Here is a 24,838-nt window from a genome sequence, read left to right as displayed (position 1 = left end):
TGGGTTTTTTTAACTTTCGTCTTTTAGCTGCTTCCTAATCCACAAGATTACTCCCCTATCCTTTGTATGTGATAACTTACTGTCTCTACTGTCTCTAACAGCATTTATTTAAGGGCTTTGCTGAAAGTGTATCCAAGTGTATTAATGAACTGTATCATGCTTCCTAAAGTACCTGATGACTTTCTTAAAGAGGTCTGGTAGGTGCTAGGACTCCCTTTTACTAAAGCCACTTTCTCTCTGCTTTAGAGGACTCCATCATACAACAGGAAAAAAAAATCTGCTGAAAAGTCATCGAAGCAAACGCCAGTAAAGAAAAAACATCAAAGGAGTAATTCTTCCAATTCCATTATATGCAGTAGGCCTTTTATGCATGAAAGAGTGTGTCCTTTTCCTTAATGTAAAGAATTGTGATTTGGGCTGAAATCATTAATTCAGACTTAGGCATTGCTGTATTAAGCATTTCAGCACTCATCTGTTTTGATGCTTATCTGCCTTTGTTACAGGGACAACTTTAACACATCATAATGAGCAAGGCATCCTGAACAATCAAGCCTCTCTGGGTGGTGGTGCAGCACAGTAATACAAAACAGTGACGTTCCAAAGTCGTTGGTACACATCAGAGAAGGGATTAAACCTTTAGGTCTCCATTCTTCAAGTCACCTCCAGATTAGGAGGTGGAAGGAATGTCTCTTTTTCCTCTTTTGTTTCTGCTTAAATAACTTCAACTTTGAAAAACTATTCCTGTGCTTTTTAGGCTTTCACATGGAAAAAACATATGAAGGCTCCACTAAATATTTGCTGTGGAAGAGTGGTATTTGTAAGTACTGTTCCACTAGAAGTTCTGTGACTTCCACAAAAGATGTGGGAAGTGGCCATCTCTCAACTATCCCATTACCTGACTATCAGTATTTCTGCTCTGCTGGAGAGAAAGGAGGTGGTTTCACGTCATGGAAAGGGGAGACTCAGTTGAAAACTACTGTTGGATGAAACAGTGTGAGATCTCATCTCAGGCAGGTTTTGTACAACTTTATTTATTAGAAGGTTGTAGATTTTTATATTTTACCACTACCATGGCTCTCAGTTAGAAAGTGTTGCCATGACGTCTTCTCATTCTTAAAGCAAAACTGAGTTACCAGTAAGTAATAAAAGATGAGCCATGAAACCCAGCTATTTGTCCAGCAGAATTCCAGCAGAAGTTTGTAAGGCATTTTCATTTCTAATAGTTTTTTTGTATATAGGCAGTAGAGGTAAACAAAATGAGAAAAGGGTCTGGACTGTAGACATCAAATTTTTAAAGTACAGAATATTCTTAGATTTAAAACTAAAATTATATACACTGAAAATACTGATTCAAATGGTGTTCTTCTCTTGTTCTTATAAATGTAAAAATGTAAAAACAATTCTTGGCTTAGAATTCCATGGCACTTACTCTGCTGACATATGTCCTGTATTTGTAAATACCAGGGTTTAAGCAATAATTTGTAAATAATGACCTCTATCTCTATTACAAGCAATATTTAATTCATATTAATGTTTAAAACTAAAGGGGTGAAGTTTACTATGTGAACTCAGAGGAGAGCATAGAAATTATGAAAACTCATCACATATTTTCTTTCTGAAATATTTTCTAAACAGTTTACTGGGAAAGTTTTCAACAGAAAACAGTTTTCAACCAGAACACAGACCTTCTGTTCCTGCCACAGTGCTAAGTCATAACAAAATCAGAGCCCATACCTAGGATTTGCAAGACCCGTGACAAGGCTGATTTGGTTAAGAAATAAGTACTCATTCACTCTCCATCTCCTGTTCCAATGTATATAGAGCATTTGAAATTAATTAACAACAGCAGTACACCAGAACATGTAATCTAAAAAGTCAGTTCTTTGGTTCTCCTGTTCATTTGTTATCACTTTTAAAGTAACAATCATCTTCAGGATAGAGGAAAATGGGTTTCCCAACATCTCTTGTCAAAGCTTTAAACTGGACAGGCATTTAAGATGCATCTTCTGTCTTGTCATGTTGTTCTTAACAGCCGAGATTTTTCAATGAATACATCAGCTTTGATGCTCAGTTACAGTGTTTCATAATATCTAGTATTTCCTCTCCATTATCAAGTGCCACTGCTGATAAAGACAGCTGGGAGAGGAATCAATTGTGCCATAGCATAAAGTCTCTTCAGTTAGAGAGTCTCACTACCTAACAAGGAAATGACAGTGAATCTCATTCCTTTGTTTTGCCTTTCAAATGTCAAAAACAAACTGCAGAGTCCTCTGCTTCCCCATATTTGAGCAGTCGAGGGGAAAGAAGAGACTAAGCTTTCATGTCTATGGATTTTTTAAAGCTCAGTGGAGAGTAATGAACAGGTAATGGCTTTCATGAAAATGTGGAATTAATTTCTTAAATAAAGTTCATTGGGTCTATTCATTACTTAAACCAATGATTTAGTGAATTAAACAGAAGCTGAGAATGCAAAATCTTCAGAGCTTGAGGATAGAAATTGTATTAACAAAAGTCTAACATAAGATTCTCCACATTGCTGTTGAGAATACAGGGATATTCTTGAATATAGAAAATTAACAGTAACATTTGCATTTTGCAGTCGTTTTCACTTGCTTTTCTGCTGGGTACTGGAATGAATAGTGCATCCAGTGCTGCACATGAGTTGAAAGGGTTGAGAAGGAAGCATTTCAGACCAAAGTCTTTCCTCAGTCTGAAGCCATGCTCACATGGCCTGTGCTGTGAGGTGTCTGAAGTGTCTTTATAATGTAATCTCTCTGGGCAGGACATGTTATGTTTGGCAGCATTCACCTGCCATACAAAATGATGTACCCTTACAATGCCACATAAGATAATATTCAAGGAATTCACTTTGCAAGGAAATTAGACAGCTGAGCAGCTTGGCTCAGTGGGAAAGCATGCACTTCCAAGGACGCTGTCCTTAAAAACAGTCGTTTATAAGGGGTGAGCATCAAAAGACCTGGAGTTCATTTTAGTTCAAACAGCAACAGCATCTAAACTAATTATGTCTACAAATATGGACTGGAAATCTAGTAAAGCAGATTGTTAGATGTTGTTAGATATCTGGTACTTCCTGTGTTTAAATTTTTTTAGAAATTAGAAGCCCTGCATTTCTTCACAATGATGGTTGATTTATTATTTCAGAAATGAAGATGGGAGGAGTTCGGAAGAATCAGCCTAGAATGCAGTGCAGTATAACTAAAATGTTACTCCTAAAGACTGAAAAGTTATAGATAATCTCATAAACTAAAACACGTTTTGGGGAATCGCCTAGCATATTTATACTATTGCCAGCTGAGGCCTCAATGTTCCTAGGGATGCCCCTTTACTTACATAATTCTTCCATTTTTCTTTGTGTAATGAATTAACAGGAGTATTTAATATGTGTTGTTTTCACTGAAAAGTAAAAAAATTAAAAGACAAACCCGACATTGATCAAGACCCTTTGTCTCTGAATATATTGAATGGTAGACCCTCAGACAGAGAAACTGAAAACTCAGAGCCATCTTGCATTATTTGGAATGGCTATATCAGTCTTGTTCTCAGTAATTTTCTCATTGTAACACGGCCTGTCAAAAAATGTCCAGCTGTTTTGTTTTTTTTTTTAAAAAATATAGGTGAATGCTATACGTCATCATTAAGTACTGTGTGATGATGGAGATGCAGCATTCTGTCCCAAAAGGAATCAGTGGAACAGTACTATATTTGCCTCTTTTGTTCCCACAGCACATTGCAGAAACTTAAGGTGGCCAGATGCTCTTTTCTCCCTTTTCTGCCATTTTCTCCAGATGCTCTTAACATGGAGTCTCCAAGGATATGATGTATTTCTTGTTATTTCCAAGTTTGAGGTTCGTGTGTGTCTTAATAATGAGACAATATGTTATTTCATTTAATATGTGATTTCATACCTGCTGATATGTGATGTCACCAATTTTCTTTAATTAGGCCAGGATTTGTTGCATCAGAAGTAATGAAGTCAGAAGTAAAGTTCACCAAGGGTGTCAGACTGTATATAGAGACCAAGTGACAGAGCCTCATTCCAGGAAAGCAATTTGTTTTCAAGGAGGGCTTAATTTATTGGCAGCCTTGGTAGTTCAGATGCACAGAGACCATGGTGCTGCTTTGTCTATAGCTGTTTGAGAAGAAAAAATAATCATTCTTGCTTTTCCTGCATATTATCTTTTTATGAGACAGTCCTGGGAAAGAAAGATGTTTTTTTCTTTTGAGATGTTTCTGGTTCTATCATAAAGTCTAAATCATCTGGATCTTGTCTACAGCTGCATGGGAGGCAGAACCTCTATGCACTAGTTAAGAAGTGGGAGCTAGAATGCAGGTACACTGAATTGCTCAATTCTTGCAAATTTGGCTTATTGTAAATACCCAGAATTTTTGTTCATAATACTTCACTGCATAACTTCCTTTGCACAATGCATTATCATTCTCTATAATACAAGAATTCTCTGTTTCCAAGAGGTTGAGATATTTTCTGGTAAAACTGCAGAAATTAAATAAGAGGAAATTAATCTTGCAGTATCAGTGTTTACTCCTTCAGAACTTTGATATCTTAGCAAGTAGAAAGGCGTTTTGGGGGGTGGAGGTGTGGAATCTAGTGAACTTGCACCAAACTGTAAAGGTTAGACATCCACGTTTTATGCAAGTTCTGTTTGAAAATTTGTTTTCTTGGAGTAATAGTAGAATTTGTTGCTTTGCCAGAAAATTATACTGTATCATATTCATGCTTGTGTTTTGACTTATTTTCTTTCCTTAATTTGAAATCACTAATTGAGATTCTTCCTCAGCCTAGGAAATCTCAAAGTGGTCTGTGTCAACAAAAGTCTCACCTCTCCTAACGCTTGAAAGGTCTGCATTACACACAGGGCAGTACAGAACACAGATGGGGGCTTTTTGATCTGTGAATATCATTACTTCCAAGGAAGGAAACCAAGGCATGGATGAATTTCCTATTCTTAGCCAGCTGCATTTTTGTATTTTGTTTTGATTTCAGATGAGTGTTATCTAATCAAAACTTTTTTGCCCTGAATTTGCTTGCTTCCTTTCAGGAACCTACACATATTTTACCTCCAGAGAACTTTTTTCATGCTTTTCCTGAGTCACTAAAAACCTGAAAGAACTCTGTTACAGTCACGGTGGAATACATGTACAAACCAACCAACCAACCAGCAAAATCAGCCAGCAAATTGCTCCGTAATTTGAACACATATAAGTGAGTATCATTATTTGGAAACTTTTTTTTTTCCTTTGTGGAACTTTTAAAAATACATTGTTACTAATTCATAAGGCTTTTCTATTGTTGTATAAGGCTGGAATAAATTTAATGAGTCTGGTGTCTTAAGAAGTATTCTGTGATCACACTACCTGCACAGCTGCAGAGAGAATTTCTGTTATGGATATATATTTGTGTATTATTTGAAGGGGATGAAAATTCAGTTTGATTTTTTTAAGCACTGCTGGGAAACACAGATAGAAAAGTAATCTCATTAATTAATCATGTCACTTGACTTAACAGTGGTATGTTACCGCATTACTTAGTATATATGGTTGTTCTAGACTGTTCTCTTTTTTTAGGATTTGTAACAGCACATTGAAATCTGTGTAACTGCTGGAATTCAGTAGGTCCAATAAGGATAAGGAATATCAGGAAGCATTAACTTTTTAAAATTTCTTCCTGTTTCTAGTTTTCTGGAAACCACACTTACACCAGCAAATCCTGAAGGAAAACAGGATAAAGTTATTTCTAAATAATGCTAGTAAAAACAGGATACAGACCTAAGAAATGGATTCTGTATATCATCATCTAGTATAAGGGATTGAATTAAACTATAGATTTTGGCATCTCAGGTAAGTAGACCAGTTTTCCTGAATAGGTCCACCACTAAATCACATCCCTAAGCCCCAATCTTTTAAATACCTCAAGAGATGGTGACTCAGTCACTTCCCTGGGCAGCCTATTCCAATGATTCAACACCTTTTTGGTGGAGAACTTTTTCCTAATATCCAATCTATACTTCACCAGTATAACCTGAGGCTGTTTCCTCTTGTCTTATACTTGTTATTTGGGAAACAAGACCAACACCTACAGCTCCTTTCCAGTAGTTATAAGCATCAATAAGGACTACCCTCTGCCTCCTTTTCTCCAGGCTAAACAGCCCCAGTTCCCTCAGCCGCTCCTCATATAGAGCATTTGTGCTCTAGACCGTGCACCAGCTTTGTTGCACATCTCTGGACACACTCCAGCACCTCAGTGTCTCTCTTGTAGTGAGGGGCCCAAACCTCAACACAGTATTGAACGTGCGGAATCACTTCCCTAGTCCTGCTGGGCATGCCATTTCAGACACCAGCCAGGGTGCTGCTGGCCGCCTTGGCCACCTGGGCACACTGCTGGCTCACGCTCAGCCGGCTGTGGACCAGCACCCCCAGGCCCTTTCCCACCAGGCCCTTTCCAGCCGCTCTGCCCCAGCCTGTAGCGCCGTGTGGGGCTGCTGTGACCCAAGGGCAGGACCCGGCACTGAGCCCTGTTGAACCTCCCAGGAATGGCCTCAGCCCATCGCTCCAGCCTGCCCAGGTCCCTCTGCACAGCCTGACTGCCCTCCAGCAGGTCAACGCTCCACGTCCCTACTCAGCATCATCTGCAAACTTACTGAGGGTGCACTTAATTCCCTGCCCAGATTGTCAATAAAGATATTAAACAGGACTGGCCCCAATACTGAGTCCGGTATATGTCATACCTGAGAACTAATCCTGACCTTGTTTGAGTATTATGCTTCCAGTTACTACCTGGTGTAGTTATGCCAAACAGATTTTGAAATCAAATCTGTTATGTTACCAGCATTGCTATTGCCAGCTCATTGCCAATGCTTATGTTAAATAGATACACTGAGCAAAATATGGAAGAATTGAGATTATTTGGTTGTTCTTGTTCTTAGAAATGAAAAGATTTTTTTTCCATGACTTTTTGTAGTGTCAGAAAGGTTACCCAAAATTGTCAATATGTTTGCAAGACAATTCCATTGCAGGTACCAAGTAAAAATACTGTGCAAAGTGACTAATCACAGATTTTTTATACATTTCATATATATGTGTTATATATATATTTTTTTATATATATATTTATATATATATATATATATATATATATATATATATATGCATGAAAGTGTATCAATAATCACAGGTAAATACCCAGATAGCCAGGATGCAGAGTAGATTTCTTTACTTCCTCAGAAGATGATGAGAGGCTTACTAAGTACCAAAGCCAAGCTACAGTATGTGGTGTTCTGAGGTACATATTTAGGCTTACCACTAAATGTGTTTCCCTGTGTACCATTAACTTACTTCCAAGAATGTGGGTGTCACAGTCTAAAGGTGGATTTTGAAAAAGAAAAACAATTCAAAAAGACATGGAAATCTTATCCCCTCAAATTGCAGTGATAACAGGTGAAAGAAATAGTGTCAGACTGTAACTTCTTGTTTTGATCAGTCATAAAATATCAGGTCTTAAAGATCTAAATGGTCTAGGAAAAACTATTACAAAGTGATATTCCAGTTTAGAAGGGAGAGGAGGAAGTAAGAGCAGTCTCTAAAGAGAAGAAATTAATTTTTTTCCTATTTGGAGAGAGCCTCAGGTGTTCATTTATCTATGTATTCCTCCACAGCAACATCAACTTCATTGATTTAAATCTTAACATTCATGTAACTTGTTATTAAAGATCTCCAGTAATTCAGAGTGCTTTGCACACTGTCTTCCAGGGCTTATCATTACCATTTTGTCCCATCCACTGTGATCAGACAGAAAGATTTTTTTCCTCCTCTACTACAGCAACAGCAGTGATCCTCTTCTTTGTTGGTGTTTTTTTGTTTGTTTATTTGTTTTTTTAAAGGCAGTTATTATCTTTTCTCATATTTGGATTAAAATACTATGCCTTTTTATCTGTTGCTACTTTGATTTTGTCCTTTGGATGCTCTGATAGTCCACAACACTTTCGAAGTGTGTGTTGAGACACAAAAGTAATATGTCACTTGTGGCCTTGCCGTGTTAAACAAAATGTAAGCTTTAATCAGCTCTTGTGCCTTTCATACATCTCATGTGCTCTCGTAGATCTCACTGTGATTTTTTTTGGTTTGGTTTTGTTTTGGATAACTGTATTTCTAAGTTTTATTCAGCTTGTCAGCCTCTTCAACTTGCAGATCATTGTTTGCAAAATTTCTTATTTTGTGGTCAAAAGAAATTTCCAGGAAAATTGCTAGTAATTACATGGAGAAGAAGCAGCGGCAAGTGGCAAGCTGGCACCTGGAACCTAGGGCACAGAGAGTCAGTGACAGACACCTTCAGAAAGGACTCACCAACAACTAACACCTTTGGTTCCCTCCTGCACATGGTGGCTGTGAATCTCAGTCTTCATCTATACAGATCATCTTCACCAATCTTGAGAGTTGTATTTCTGTTTGTGAGATAAATATTGCCGAGGAATGGGAAAAATCATTTTAAGGAAACTAGCAATACCCCTGCCCTCAAGCACAGTTCTTATGTTTAAGAAACAGAAACCTGACCCACTGTGTAAGCCCTGAGAAAAATTAGTCTCTTAAACTTTGACCTTGATAGCATTACTAATGGGCTGAAAGTGAGGCTTCTGCTTATCTTACAACCAAGATTTCAGTGATCATTTCCATTAGCAGAAAGCAATGTTGCATTTGCAAGTCTTCAGTCTTGCTCTGTCTCCAGCAAGACTGAAGATTTTAACACTGCATACATTTTCTGTGAAGATGGAAAGAAAAAATTAACGTATAAAACCCACTTGGATTAACACACACTAGAAAATGTTGTTAGATGAGAGGCATTTTGGAACTTTCTAGACTCCTCTTCCTTCAAAATAAAGGGGGAAAAAAGTGTAAAATTTTTGTTCCTTGTCAATATATGCTAGCTACTAAATGCTTTAATAAAAGGGAAAATGTCCCCTGCCCCACCACACCTTTTTTTTTAACCATGCTCTGGGTTGGTAAATGTGGGAAAGAAGATGCATTCATCTCTCACTCTTGCACACAGTCCTCTAAAACCATTCCTGATGGTAACTGATGGCAAAGGGGAGCCAGGAAAGAAAGAAAACAAAAAATCATGGAGGATTAAAACCACTATTTCAAATGGAGATCATTAAATCAAGCTGTGACCCAAATATTTTTGCAATGTGCCAAACAATGACCTCTATCTACTATAGAGTGGAAAAATCAGGCAGGAAATAAAGAATGCTGCTTGATTATATCTGGGGATGTTATACTGGTAGGTGTGTTGGAAAATGAGATTTGGAAACCACAAATCACGTGTATGTGTACTTGTGTGTTTACATTTGTAACTGTGTATTTATATGTGTACATGCTTACTTGTAGTCCCCGTGTATGGAATACTGCAGAAACAAATCTTTTGTGTTTGAAGATGTTGACCATTTACATATACATGAATGCACTTATCACACATAATTTAACAGAAGACAAATTTATAAAGATTAAACAAACATCTTATGACTCTGTTACATTTTTTTAAGGCAATCCATTAACTCTCATATACAATCTGATTCTGAGGTCTTAATTTCAGTCAGGTCTTTGCCAAAAATTTTGTGTTGCCAATTGTGATCTGGATAGTGGTTTTGCCTGTTTTTTTTACAGTTGCACTGCTTAGTCTTGGTTTACTTACTGCTAGCTGGTATACTGTTTACTATTCCTGCTTACCATGGAAGGGGGAAGTAATAATGATTGAAAACTTAGAGAAAAAATTTACTGCAGCCAGGCAGGCAGAATAGACTCAGTAAGAAGGATACAATCAAAGTTTATGGTAAGTGGTTGGTGCATGACCAGGACAGTATTCATTCATTATTTCAATTGGCAAAAATTTAATCTTCCACTTAATCTGCTGTTGCTATCCTGTTATCCAGACTACAACCAAGTACCTTTTCATAGTTGTAATAACAATGCATTATTAAAGCTAAAAAATGAGACTGCAAAATAAGCGATATTTATCTTTTGAATATAATGTCCTAACTCTAAATGCTTGAATCATTTAGTTCCACCTACTTTTCTTCCCTACTTCCTTATATATTTTTATATTTATTTTTATAATTACTTCCTTAATTTTCCTCTTCAAAATGTTCTTTCACTTAAAAACTGAAACCAACCCTCATATACTTTTGTCTCTTTTTGTGGTGGTAATCAGCGGATACTGGCAATACCAGCAGTGCGTACATTTTATGTATAGCTCAGTTAACTTCCTTTTCCTTGTTTTTAAGGGTGGTTTGTTCATATTCAGTTCCTCCTGTCCCCAAAATATGTACATAAAACAATCATAGGTAATTGTACATAGCTAATCTGAGAAATCTCATGGTGTGTACCTGACATCAGTGACAGAAGCTGAGATACGAAAAATGCCGTAAGTCAACCAGAGGAGCTGTAGGCAGTGCCTGTAATTCAGCAAAACTCAGTAGCCTTGCTAATACCGAGAGGAGATCGACTTAAGTGTTTGGGTCTGCATCTGAGTCTGTGTTTAGACGTGCATTTGGTTCCAAATCAAGTTATTTTCAACAACAGCAACAACAAGCCAGCAGAATTGAAATTTACATAACTCGCAGTAAAACTTAGAATATTACTTCATAATCAGTAGCTTCTACTAAATCATCTAAGGCCTGAGGTTAGAAGCTTCCTATCCCCATTGTAGTGATTTATAAAATCTTAAGTGTTTTGTGGGTTTTCTTCTCCCCTTCTCTTTCTTTAGAAACCAACACACCCTATTAATTATGTCAAATTAGCTGATGGGTCAGTTTCAAAAAAATGAGATGAAAATGAATGCAAACATGGTTTTAGTAAAACACAATGATTTCCAAAATGTATTACGTTATTCTGCCCAAGTTCAGTTTCTGGGCCTAACAACAGTATGAAAAAGAGGCAAGTATGTAACTGCATATTTCTATAGTGAGATACAATCTGTATTACAGTGGCAATGTAAATGTAAAAATGGTTAAAGGTGTAAAATGTGTTGAAAGACACAAACTTCCTGTTCACATAGTATGAAAACTCAAACTCCTGCTGTAGCTAACAAGATCTTTCTGAATTGGTATACACCCTTAACTGGCTCTTCTTCTAACCTCCCAATACTGAACACCACTTGTGTCCCTTCCTGTGATCCTCTGCAGTGAAGAACCTGCTGTAGTTTCCAGGTATGACTTTTACTGGAGCATTTTGCATTTTGTTTTGTCCAGCCAAATCAGGAAGGACCTGCAGTGTGAAAGACAAGTGCAAAGACCATAAATATAAATGCTTAGAAAAATAGGAGGTTCATTAGCTCTTACAGCACTTTTAAAATGAGTAATTCCTGTCTTTACCACTGGGACTTTAGGAAACACTGTTGGTAGTTACTGCTCCAAAACAGACTAGGTTATGGATAAGAAAGAAATATGGATATAAATTCAGGCCTCATAAATACAAAGTGCTTCATAAAATAACCTATAGAGGTATTTTTGGATTCTATTTAACATTTAGTGTCCTAAGAAATAGGACCGAGCTGTAAGGTATCACATCAAATATTTTTTTTCCACTGGATGTATAAAGTCCAGATTTTCTAATCGGTTCTATGCATTGCATGTAACAGCTGGAGATAAAATGTATTCATATATCTAAAAAAATGACAGTTGTCTCTTGTGGTGTTGTCCATTTGTTGTCTGGCAAAGATTTGTTCTTACTACAAGTTGTATTTAATATTATACTATTTCAGCTGGCATTTGTGCATGTTTCTTGGCACCTTCACAAAAGATGAGAAAGATGCTTTTACACAGTGGTATTACTGTGTGAAGTGAAAAAGGCATATTCAAGACCCCTCCTGAGAATTTTGTTTCTTTTTAGTCTATCTTTTTGATGATATCAGATTAACAATTGAACCTTTAAGCGTTGCCTGCTATACACCATCTGTTGCCCTTTAATTGCTAAATTGTTTGACTTCCAGTGGAGAATAATATAATAGCTTTTTAAGACACCAATAGATTTTTAATATTCTAGACAGCTTAGGTATAGGTTTTGAATGTGTTTGCCAAACAATTTTGTCACAGTCTTTGTTACACTTGATCAGTTTTCTTTCCAGGATTGTAAAGTTTGTTTGTTAGTTTTGATTTGTGGAGTGACTTGTTGGGATTTTTTAATGAAGCAATTATATTCTTTTATTTCTATTGGATTCAAAATTACTCACCCTTATTTTATCATCTGTATTCTTTTCTTTACCTGTAACATGTCATCAAGAAGCAGAGGTCTACTTAAAAAAAATCAGCCCGAAGTAAGGTAACTTCTGAATAGGGATTTTGAATATAAAAAATGTTATAGCACTTTTAATGTAACTTTTGCTGTTCCTGTTTGTACTGTGTTTAGAAAGAGCATAATGTGGTACACATTTTAATTAAAAATCAATGCTGAAACTCATTTGTGATTGTATTTCATTAAAAAACATTTATGCAGACTGATGTTGACATAAGCTTGTACTGTTTTGCATTTCCCTTCTTTGTTCTTTGATTTCATCTGTAATGATTCTGGATTTGTTCTGTTTTGGTTTTTTCCAATGTTAGTGAGCCCTTTCTGTTCTTTCTGAAAAGTACCTACTGTTCATGTATCACGTCTCTTGGGCTAACTTCTTAGTGATGAGAATTCTGTGAAATTCCACTCTTGCTTTCAGGGAACTGAAAACTAAATTTCTTGTGTTCTTCCAAGTTGCAGAGGAAGGTTTTAGAATATGACCCTGTCCACTTGAAACAGAGGTCCACTTCTTGCCAAAATCCCATTATAAATCATGATATTTAAACTGCTTTCATGGTATGATGTTGTCAATGCCAAAAGGTATTTGTTGAAATGTAAACTTGTATTAGTACTAAATGCTGACAGGATTTAATAACCCTTTTCTAGAATTCAAGTGGTGAAATTCCAAAGCAAAATAATAAGAGCTCTGTGAGCCTTGCAGGGCATCTTACATCATTGTTACCCTTTGTAGTGTTTAACCAGAAGAAAAAAAAGTACATTTAAGCATTTTAACAAATGTCAAACTAGCTTAAAGAGCCATAGCTGGTTAGAAAATTTATTTAGATTTCACAGTTTGTGACAGATTTAAAGGCCACTTATTTGCAATGATCAGCAAAAATCCTTCAGTGGGTTAGATACAACAGCTGTTTTTTAAAAAGAAAGTCCTGATTAACAGAACTGGTTTTTATTATATACTGGAAGAGCTGTGTATAGAAAGACTTACTTTATTTTGCCATGGCTTGCAAATTTTCACTTCATTTGCAATTTATATTTGTGTTGACCATGAATACAATACAGAATATCTGCAATTAAGCTATAACTAGTTTTAATGTTTGACAATCAGTATTGCTCAAAACTAGGTGCAAAACAAACAATTTCCAATCATATTCCTGTTTTACACTGATATGTTTTATCATGTCAACACAATTTTGTAGAAGAACCATTTACTTCAAACATAGCAAGTAGTAGAGTAGTCAGAGTAGTCAATTCAAGTAGTCAAATTCAAGTAGTCAGAGGCTGAAATAGATGGGATTGCTCTGGTTGTTACTTATGATTATATATATATATATATATATATGCTCACATGCATATACACACACACTCAAGCAAAACCCCATGACACCTGTCTTTTAGCTAAAATGCTGATATTCCCCAGTATGAAAAATACTCTCCTGCTGCCCAGTTGAAAGCACTTTCTACTGCTGCTAAGGACACTTTAGAGTGTGTTTCAAGTTTAATCCCCTTTTCTGTCACATCCTGGCTGGATTGTTGCACAGTGTCTCATAAGATTATGCATTACTCATTTTAAAAATGAAATTTTCCCTCTTACTTTCATGTCATATTATCCACCCATAATTCATACCCAAAGTATTTTTTATTAGTAACATGACTGTTCACTGAGGATGAGGAAGACATGCCCATGGAACAATAGTAAATTCACTTGGCTTTAACTAACCTTTCACTTCATCATAGGATATTTTTTTTCTTTGAATTACAAGCATGAGACTAGCTGTCGGCGTTGAACTCTGAAATGAAATATTAATCTGAATTTTATTTTCACAAAAAGGATTTTTCCTGATGTCACATGGCACTTGGCTGCATTAGGAGACTGAGGTTTGCAATGTAGACACTTACAAAGTACTTCTTTTCACAAGGACCTGGTATCAAAATTGGTTTTGCAGCTACAACTACTTAGACACATGCAAAGTTTTAGCATGGAATAAAGCCCAAGGCAACCCCAGTCAAAATGCTGAGATGGGTATTTCCACGTCAGTGCTCTTTCTTTTCTCTAGAAAAGGATATACCTTCTGTGACTTTAGTGAACTGAAGGAAGATTTACTCATAATCCAGACTATTCTGCATGTCGTTCATCAGATAAGGTTGAAAATATGGCGACAGGATACAGGGTCTCTAATCTGTTGCCTCATATACAGTGCCTATATAAAGTATAAATTGCAGGTAAAGCTCTTCCTACATTATTCTAGATCAACATGAACATTTGATGTAATAGTTACAGAACAGAAAACTTTATTCAATAGACAATATTACCTGTCTTGCTAACATAGTTATATTGTGTAAAATTAAAGTAAAAAACCAATATGGATTACATTATATTTGTAAAGAATCTACAAGAAACACTAAGAAACAGGAATGTTTAAACTGTATTATATTGATTAACAATTTACAGTGTAGCGATAATCATAAAAGTTATGTTTAAATTTTAGCTGCTGTTTTAAAAAATCTGTTCTAATAAAAATTAGAAGACTTGGCATTTGGTTTTGTGTAACAATACCTGTAAAATCAAAAATAATTCCAATAATGGAGAATTTGCCCAGGCATTATGACTGCATTGAAGTTTTTGAATTTGAAAATTGAAAGAGTAGTATATTCACAATATTTTGAAGACTTACAATATTTAAAAGTAATTAGATCTGAGCAAGGAGAAATTGCCCTTGAGACATTAGGCTCCATGTCATATAGTTTTGCAGTTGCCCATGATAACTTAAAGACCCCATAACTACAAAAGTCCTGTTTTCTGACTGATCTTTATCTCATTTTGAATTAGTAGGTTAACAGGTCTATCGGTATTCAGATTTTCCAGTTTATAGCCAAGAATTCACTGCCCCAGATCCAAACCAGATCTGTATGTGGCTTTACTATTTGTGACTCTCCCAGGTTTAAATGAGGTCAGGAAGAAACCTTATTTCATTTTAAAAGAAGATGTAAGTTAAAAATCTAGATAGCTAGCAATATACTGGAAATTGTGTTAGCAAAGTAAATTCACAGTAACAAATCTGATTTATTCCCAACACTAAATAAGTTGATTTATTTCAATATTAAACACATGATAAAACAATACTTTTCCAGACTGCTAAATGTATTAAGACATACCAGTATATACTCGGTTGAACAGTTGCGGAAGAGAACATTTCCAGTCATAGAATGGTTTGGGTTGGAAGGGACCTTTAAAGATCAGCTAGTTCAACTAACTCCCCTGCCATGGGGAGGGACATCTTTCATTGGGTCAGGTTGCTCAAAACACCATTGAACTTGACATTCAAACCTTCCAGGGATGGGGCATCCACAGCTTCTCTGGGCACACTGTTCCAGTGTCTCACCACACTCACCACAAAAAATTACTCTCTTATGTCCAAGCTAAATCTACCCACTTTCAGTTTAAAATCACTGCAGCTTGTCCTTTCACTACCGGCCCAGCTAAAAAGTCTTTCTCTGTCTTTCTGATAAGCCAGTTGTAATTATTGACAGGCCACAACAGGTCGCTCCAGAGCCTTCTCTCCTCCAGGCTGAGCAACTCCAACTCTCTCAGCTTTTCTTAATAGGAGAGGTGTTCCAGCCACTGACCACTTTTGTGGCCCTCCTCAGGACCTGCTCCAACAGGTCCATGCCTGCCTTGTACTGGGGAGCCCAGAGCTGGCAGCAGTACTCCAGGTGGGGTCTTGATGAGAGCAAAGGGGCAGAATCCCCTCCTTCAACCTGCTGCCACGCTTCCTTTTATGCAGCTCAGGGTACAGTTGGCTTTCTGGGCTGCAAGTGGGCATTGCTGGGTCTTGACTAATTTTTCATCCACCATTACCCCCAAGCCCTTCTCTGCAGGACTGCTGTCAATCCCTTCATCTCCCAGTCTGCACTGGTGTCAGGGACTGCCCCGACCCGGGTACTGGATCTTGCACTTGGCCTTGTTGAACTTCATGGGGTTTGCATGGGCCCACTCTTCAAGCCTGTCACAGTCCCTCTGGATGGCATCCCTTCCCTGGAGTGAATCAGCTGCACCACTTGCAGCAGAACAGTAGGTTCTTTTGTATTCCTTAGAAGTAAAACTTATATTATCTTTGCAATACCTCTTAACAGCAGAGAGCAAAGAAAATTACTTCCTTCCATAGAGTAGTACCTTGGCTGTATCTCACTGAGGTTTTTTAATGAGGGCACTAAAGAAAAGATGGCTTGTAGTCATTTGATGCCTGCTTGATGAATGTTTATGCTAGGTAAGCCTCTGGTTTGTCCTTAAACAAGCCAAACCAATGAACAAACCAAAAGTATCTGTACTAAAGTATCTAGAATTTTAGAAATGCTACCATTATGATAAATAGGTATTAAAATTCAGTGAGTTTAAAAATAGTAGGTTTAAAGCATCTTCTGACCTTTGTCATGGTCCCCTTTTAAATAGCAGAATCACACCTGAATGACAGCAAGCAAGATGAACTTCGTTAAAACATTCAGTAGCAGTCATTTGACTTGAAAAATTAAATGCATTCAAGGATTGAAACTGCTTATTTTGTCCTAGGTTCCTTTCTGATGCTTAGTCTCATTGGGATTAGTATGATAAAGAAAGGGAGAGTGTATATTGCATGCCAACAGCAATCCTTTCTCACAATAGTGTAATCATTTAATTAATTAGGAGAGTGCTTAGATGATCGAAGAAGTGGAACTGGATAAAGTGACAGTGCTGGAAAGAAAACAGGTTGAAGCAATCAAGAAGCTCTGGGAAGAACCAGAAATTTAAGAATGCTGTGAATAGACAGAGGGAGTACCAGCTCTCAGACTCTGCTAAGTAGTAAGTACACTGTGTAGTACAAGAACAAGCCAGACTTAATGCAGTTAATCATATATCATCTAGGTTGGAAAAGACCCTTAAGACCATTGAGTACAATGTTAACCCAGGACTGCCAAGTCCATCACTAAACCGTGTCCCTAAGTGCAATGCCTACCCATCTTTTAAATACTTCCAGGGATGGTGACTCAACCACAGAAAGCGCGGGGGCAGCCTGCTCCAGTTTTGGTGAAGAATCTCTTCCTAATACCCCATCTAAACATCCACCAGCACAGCTTGAGGCCATTTCCTCTTGTCCTATCACTTGTCACCTGATAAGTGGGAAAAGTGACTGATGCCCACCTCACTGCAGCCTTCCCTCAGGTAGCTGTGGAGACCAATAAGGTCCCTCCTGAGCCTCCCTTTTCTCCAGGCTAAACCACCCCAGTTCCCTCAGCCGCTCCCCGTCAGACTTGTGCTCCAGACCCTGCACCAGCCTCGCTGCCCGCTCTGGCCACGCTGCAGCACCTCAGCGTCCCTCTTGCAGCGAGGGGCCCAAACCTGAACACAGCGTTCGAGGTGTGGCCTCACCAGTGCCCAGGACAGGGGGACCATCGCTGCCCTGGCCCTGCTGGCCACACTGTGTCTGGTACCAGCCAGGGTGCTGCTGGCCGCCTTGGCCACCTGGGCACACTGCTGGCTCTTAACAAAGACATAGTTTCATTCTGACTGTATTTATACGTATATATGTAGTTATACCCATGTCTCTGTTGGCCTGTTGGTATACAACAAATTTTGAGCTGCAGTGATGAAATAAACCAATTTTAGGCTTTCTGAATATACTAGAACCATCATTCCTCCCAGTTCTGAGGTCAATACAGCTGGTACATAACTGAGTTTCCCTTGGGGGAAATAATGAAAATAAACTCTACAAAACACATTGACAACAAGCGGTCAGGGCAGACTGTTCAGTTACATTAAAAGTTTAGGATATAAATAGGAGTGAAAATAAGTCTTTCCTCCCATTTTCAAAGAATTTAGTTGTGAGAAAATGATTGTTTCATGAGAACAGGAAATTTACATTGTTTCTGCTAAGGAAGTAACAGGGTTAAATTTCAGCAAGGAACATGTAGATTAGGCATTTATGGTAAATTTTAACTTAGAATTGCTACACCTAGGCAACCTGTTCCTGTGTGTTAGGTGTTACCATTCTTGACAGATGCTTGTCTGCCTTGCTCTTAAATAAGCCTACATTGGAGAAGAGGGATGCCACTTAATGTAGCTTTGTTTTCTAAGAGATCAGCCACAACTGAAAATCAGTTTTATTTTAAATTTTATTAAATTTTCCTATTAATTAAAATTGAGATCTCAGTAAAGATTTTTTATATTGCTGCAAAGAAGGAGTTTTCTTATTCTTAAAAAAATCTTTTCTGAATAAGTGATACATTGTGTGAGTATCTTTGATTTTGGAGCCCAAATGTTTGTGCATTTTGTGTTTTGCATTGTGATGTTTGTGCAGCAAGAGGAGAATACATCGACACCCTCCCTCTTCCACCAAAGGAAAAGGAAGAAATAGCGTTTAAATGAAGAAAGGTTTTGTGCTACCACCATGCTATATGATTTCGAAGACACTACACTTTTTATGACGTCTTGTTAGGATTTTGGCTGATCTAATGGTGCCTCCTAGCGGTGGGAAGACAGATTGCAGGGAGAAATACCAGGTATCTGTGTCTTGCTCTTGCTCACGTTCATTCATCGAGGCACAGGATTGTCACCCTAGAATTTAATCCCAGCCATGAAAAGCACAAGAGTCTCGTGAAACTAAGGAGGGTAAAGTTAAGAATCACTGCCTGGGCAGATGAGAGACTAAAGGCATAATCTGTTATATGAAAAATATACAAATTTGAAGCATTCATATTTGCAGTGCTTTCCATCACTTTTCTGAATTCTGTCAAGCAACCTTTCACATTTTTGTGCAATATTAGCATTGCAGATGAAGTGGCAGGGGATAGAGTACTGTCGGTAAACATTATGACTAGGACTGATACTTATATTTGTGTTCAGATCTTAATTGTGTTGATTTTGGGTAATAGCAGAGATTAAATAAAATTAATAACTTTGAATGTGGGCTGATTGTCTATAGAACATTCAGGTATCATCTCTTTTGACTATAGTATTCTGTCTGAAACGTACACGCAGGTCTCAGTTAAAGGGTTTTATTGTTTCATGCCAGCAGAAATTGCGCTAAGGCCATGCTCAACTGTTCAACTGCTTTTCTGGGAACACTTATTTGATTGCTGGTTAGTACTTTGGACTTGAATCTGTGTGATTAATTCATAATAGTGCATTCATCTTTTTTCTGTTGTATATTTAACATTTCAGTAAACTTATTGACCTTGATCATATTGCTATGCCATCATTTCTGCCAACTCAGCAAGATATTCTTAGCGTCCAAATGCCAACTACAGGAATTATCAAGTATCTTTCTGATTTAGAAGATGTATTTAAGTAAGGGTGCCTGTCAAATGCTTCAGTATACAATTACTAAAGTAGTTGCTGCAATTTTGCTTCTAACGTCCTTTAAGCTTTTGCATTCAATGAGTGTTGTATGTGTTTCCAGCCTGTTGTGGTTTAACCCCAGCCAGCAACTAAGTACCACGCAGCTACCTGCTCACTCCCTGCTCCATGCCCCAGTGGGATGGGAAGGAGAACTGGAAAAAGGAACGGAAACCAGGACACCACTGTAAAAGGGCTCCAAATTTAATACAGTAACTTGAGTGCTGTGACAATATATTTCTTTTGAAATGTAGATTACACAAAAAAAGCTGTTCAATTCAAGCAACCCGATTACTATGTATTCTGAACTTTAAATTAATTAATTAATTGATTTAATTAAAAGCCTTGGATGAGGCTATGCAGAGGCAAAGCATTCGTAGTAACATGAGTGCTCATATCAGAATGTAGTTTAATCCCATTTAGAGCCAACAGTTTCTGGCTCCTGACTGTAACTGTTTGGAAGAAAGGACCCTCATAGATGTGTTGAAGCCATCGGATGAGTTTACAACTTTCAGTTAGCTAAAGCCAGGGAAGGGAGCTGGATACACTGAGGGAAGGAGGGGGGGGCAGCGGGGAAGTGGAGGCTCATGGTAGTAGACACTTCTGTTCTTCCTGCCATATAATATTAAAAAAAAAAAAAAGTTCATTGAAATTGAGAGGAACAAATGTACTCATAAAGTTGAAAAGAAGTCTCAGAAACATCTTAAAATTACCTTACCAGCTACTAGACAAGCTATTGCAACAGACGGGGTTACTGAATTTCTAAAGGAAAGCTTTATAAAAAAAATTTTCAAAATTGCAGAATTCACGCTAGCATAATTGTAGATGTTCTTCCACCAAACCATCCATTTCATCATGAACACCTGCCTGCAGTTACAACACAGAACTAGAATCCACTGTGATAACACACAGTCAAACCACCCTAACTGTGATTTTTGTTGGTTGGTTGTTTTTTCCTGGAAAATGGAATGTTCTAAGGAACACTTTGACCTGGATAAAATGTGAGGGACTTAACTGTCTGCAAACACATAGGAATTTGCTGTAGAACTAATATATTTGTAAGCATTTTTATATTTTTGAGTGGCAAGATATGACTTCATGGGGGTCTTTTGGGGGTGGTGGGCAAGGGAGATTTTGGATTTTGTTGGGGAAACAAAATTTAGTATGTTCACATCTGCCTTTGCTAAAAATTCTACCAGGCCAGAGAAAAAAAAAAAAAAAAAAAGAGAGTCATATATTTTGTTATTGTGACTCAGTTGGCTTACGCACTTGTCCTGGACCTGGCTAATATAGATGAAGCTAATTTTCTTCATAGCAGCTGATAGTGTTGTGTTTTAGATTTGTAACCAAAACAGTACTGATTAACATACCAGTGTTGTAGCTTTTGCTGAACAGTATTTGCACAGTGCCAATGCCTCATCTGTTTCTCTGCACAAGAGGTTGGGAGGGGGGCCACAGCTGGGCAGATGACCTGAACTAACCGAAGACATATTTCATGCCATATAATGCCATGCTTAGTGGCAAAAGTAAAAATAGGGGGCTTTAGGGAAGTCGGCCATCTTTTTCTCAGGAACTGGCTGTGCATCAGTCTACCCATGGGATGTTTTGCATCACTTGTTTTATCTCATCTTCCACTTACAAACAATTAGTATTTTTTTAATCTTGACCCCCAAGTTTTCTTGCTTTTGCTCTTCCTTGCCTCTCCCTTGTCCACCCACTGTGTGTGTGGGGGTTGTGAGCAAGCAGCTGTGTTGTACTTAGCTGCCCACCGGGATTAACCCACACCACGCTAACGAGCAGTGAAAGCTGTAGCACTACAGCAAGTGAATCAAGCTTAAATATTAAACAGAACATAGCACGTTACGATATCCTTTTCACAGTTCAAGCTTATCTCAGGTAGGCAACCTAATTATAAGACCTTTGGATATGCCTAAAGTATCTTACAAACACGACTAATATGTTGCCTGCATTTCTGTTTAACAGTATGGTGGATGTAGGTGGCCAAAGGTCAGAAAGAAGGAAGTGGATCAATTGTTTTGACAGTGTTACTTCCATCATTTTTAGTTGCATAAAATGAATATGATCGTCTTGGCAGAATGTGACAATAAGGTAGAGGGAGGGCGTATAAGGTACGCAAAAAAATGTGTGCTTTTCGAACAGCATTCATGTCTTCATAAAAGCATGTGCAAATACTAGAATTACATTAAGTTGATCAAGCAGTCCCAATGTTGCATTAAATTAACAGCCTGTCTGTAAAAGTCACCTCTGCCTTAAAAAACAAAACATAAAGTGATTTAAATCGCTTAAGCCGTGTCAATTTGTCTGAGAATTTGAGTATCAGCAGTATCTCTAAGCAAGTAAAACTTGTCAGTCCCCTGTAATTAGGTTTTTTGTTTCTTTGGGTTTTTAAGTCTCTGATGTTTCAGAATTAACCTGTGCATTAATTAAGAAAAAATTAAAACGTAAAGAACTTAAAATTTACCTCCTTTCCAAGGCTAGAAAAATGTAAGATGAGTTCTCCCGTCTGCTCTACAGTGCCATCAGCAGTAGCCGGATGTTGTAGAAAAGGAAGCAAAAAAAGAAAACAGTAGGTAATTAGGGAAAAGCATACTAGTGGAACAGCATTACTTTTGGTAGTGGTTGCTTTATATCCTGCAGTACAAGAATTCCTTCAAATGTCCTTCAGAAACACGTAATACCATTTGAACTTTAAAAAGCCCTTAGAGATCATTTTCTCAAGATCTGTTTGAACTGTGAAAAGCATACCCTACTTCACTTGCTGGTGTCACAACATCCATTGTAGCTGAGATAGAGTTTTTCAAAGTTTCTTGTCATTTTTCAACTCATGAACAACTTGGATAACTGTAATTTTCTCTTTCCTTTCACTATCGTCAACATTTTGTTATGCTCATTTTGGACATTAGGAAATAAATAACAAACTGCTGTCACAAGCTTAGCCCCAGGAATTCCAAACAGCAATCTCTGAATGCAGTGTTCCTTGGATCTCTTTTCAAACGGTCAGACTTTATTACTAGTATAGATAAGTACATACGCTCATGTCCTTGAGCCATGTTGTGGTATGTTAATATCAGATATTTAACCTGATTCACCCAGCTTCAGCTTTCACTGTGAGGTCAGAAGAGACTTTTATAGAGCAGCAGTTCATGGCTGGTCACTAGCTCATACAAGAATTCGAATAATTTCTATTATTAAGGCTTACCTTGACTTCATATGCCATCATGCAATTCAGAGCAGTGATCCAAAACCCAGCGAATAAAAGGATATACAACATGAAGAGTAATGATCAACCCGTGCATTGCAATTGCACTTAATAAAAGTAGTAATTTTAAAAAGCTTTCCAAAAACAACTTTATGATTTCTGGCTGATATGATTTGTATCTACTAATCTATAATATGTATCTACTAGACTACTGTCTAGAAAGTGTAACTTCGTATTAATTTTTGTTCTTGTAGATTCAAATGGAAGAAAGGAAGGCCTTATTTAAAACTATCATTACATATCCCTGGTTTCTGAATACTTCAGTCTTCCTGTTTTTAAGTAAAAAAGATATTATAGAAGAGAAAATAATGTATTCCCATCTAATTAGGTACTTCCCAGAATACACCAGTAAGCATTTATTCCACACTATCCTTCACAATGCTTCGTAATTTTTTAAACCATTTAGTTTTTCCTCATGAAATTGAACACAGAAAGTAGAATTATGCAATATATTTGGTATCTATGCTTCTCTATCCTTTAAAACACAAACATAGCTTTACTGGAACTTTTTTTCTTTCTGGACCATTGTAGACAGAGTCTGAAGAGATTTCTTACAGCCATTCTGTTACTATAGCTATTTATTTATGAGAAGAAGCACCCTTTTCATCTCCAGTCTCAAGAGACAAGATGGGGGGAACTTGGGGAATACAGCTATTAATCCAAGTCTTTATATAGTAAAAACCCCTAATATAGTATTGCATTCATTATTATAACTTGTTATTGATATAAAAGCACAAAGTTAAAAAGCAGCCTGAACAACTTTTTTAACATTTACTGATACTTAGAAGTCATAAAAGAATTATGAAAATAATCACAGATGTATTCCATTACTTAATACAGTATTATATTCTGCAAGACATGTACCACATTGAATCTTACAATTAATAATGAAAAGAGTAACAATGATTTAATAGCTTCAAAAACATGTCCCTCTCTTGGCCAGAGAATCCCATTTAGTCTGTTTTAGAAAAATTACTTTCTTTCATGGTCTTTGACGTACTACAATAATCTACCAGACTATTCATATGTATGCTGGCTAACTTCAGTCATGTAGGTTTTTATAAGAAGTTACTTTGACCTGTAAAGTTTTCTATTGAAAACAGCATACTCCACATATTTTAGAAAGCAGTGTTGTAACAGGTTTTACTCCACTAACACGTGAATGAGAAAATGCCAACAAGGGAGTATGCCTTTATGGAAATTTGACATTTCAATTTGAAATTAGCCTGTTAATATACTGTCCATATGTTTCTTCCTTGACACATAGCTTTTAACTGTTCAAAGCCGCTAATTGTGATTTTGACTAGGACCCAAACAAGATGTCAAAGCTGCCAAAGAGTTCATTCTGAAGCTGTATCGGGATCAGAATCCAGATGAGAAAGTAATCTGTTCCCACTTCACTTGTGCCACAGACACAGAAAATACTCATTTCATCTTCACAGCTATCAAGGACACAATCCTGCAATCAAACCTGAAGAAGTCCAACCTGATTTAAAGAAAAAAACATGGCTGCAGTCACAAAGAGTGGCTTACTCACAGCATAACCTATCTTGACTAAAAAAAAAAGGTGTCTTTTTAAATACCATTTACAGAAATGGGAGGAGGATTTATATTTACTGAAGAAGTATGGATTAACAGAACTTCAAAGAATGAGTTTCAAAGTTTACTTTTTAAGCTATACATTTAAAATATTGTGTTCCTGTGTCCCATATTGGTTTTGTCTGTGCATTATCTCTCGACAGCTGTAAGAATTACCTATATTTAGAAGAATGCATATAACTACATTGCTGTCCAGCCAGTATTTTTCTGCCCCCCCCCCCTTTTTTGTTATTATTTAGCATTTACAATCATAGGTTATAAAATTTCAAACAGTGATACCT

At 37.2% G+C, this 24,838-nt stretch overlaps 1 protein-coding gene across 1 annotated transcript in view; it reads left to right on the top strand.

Moving 5' to 3' along the window:
• LOC102049340 (guanine nucleotide-binding protein subunit alpha-14) overlaps positions 1-24,838 on the top strand; it is an 87,519-nt gene extending 62,681 nt beyond the window's left edge. Inside the window, 8 exon segments of the mRNA XM_055699369.1 lie at positions 16,991-17,101; positions 17,103-17,146; positions 19,505-19,630; positions 21,662-21,733; positions 21,735-21,761; positions 21,763-21,787; positions 23,153-23,306; positions 24,266-24,838. Coding sequence (XP_055555344.1) covers positions 16,991-17,101; positions 17,103-17,146; positions 19,505-19,630; positions 21,662-21,733; positions 21,735-21,761; positions 21,763-21,787; positions 23,153-23,306; positions 24,266-24,453 — 747 coding nt within the window. The 3' untranslated portion in view covers positions 24,454-24,838.

This window comes from Falco cherrug, chromosome Z (assembly GCF_023634085.1).
Source record: "Falco cherrug isolate bFalChe1 chromosome Z, bFalChe1.pri, whole genome shotgun sequence".
NCBI lineage: Eukaryota > Metazoa > Chordata > Aves > Falconiformes > Falconidae > Falco > Falco cherrug.
The sequence above is the reverse complement of the archived record's forward strand: the minus strand, read 5'-3'. Positions and strand labels throughout refer to the sequence as shown.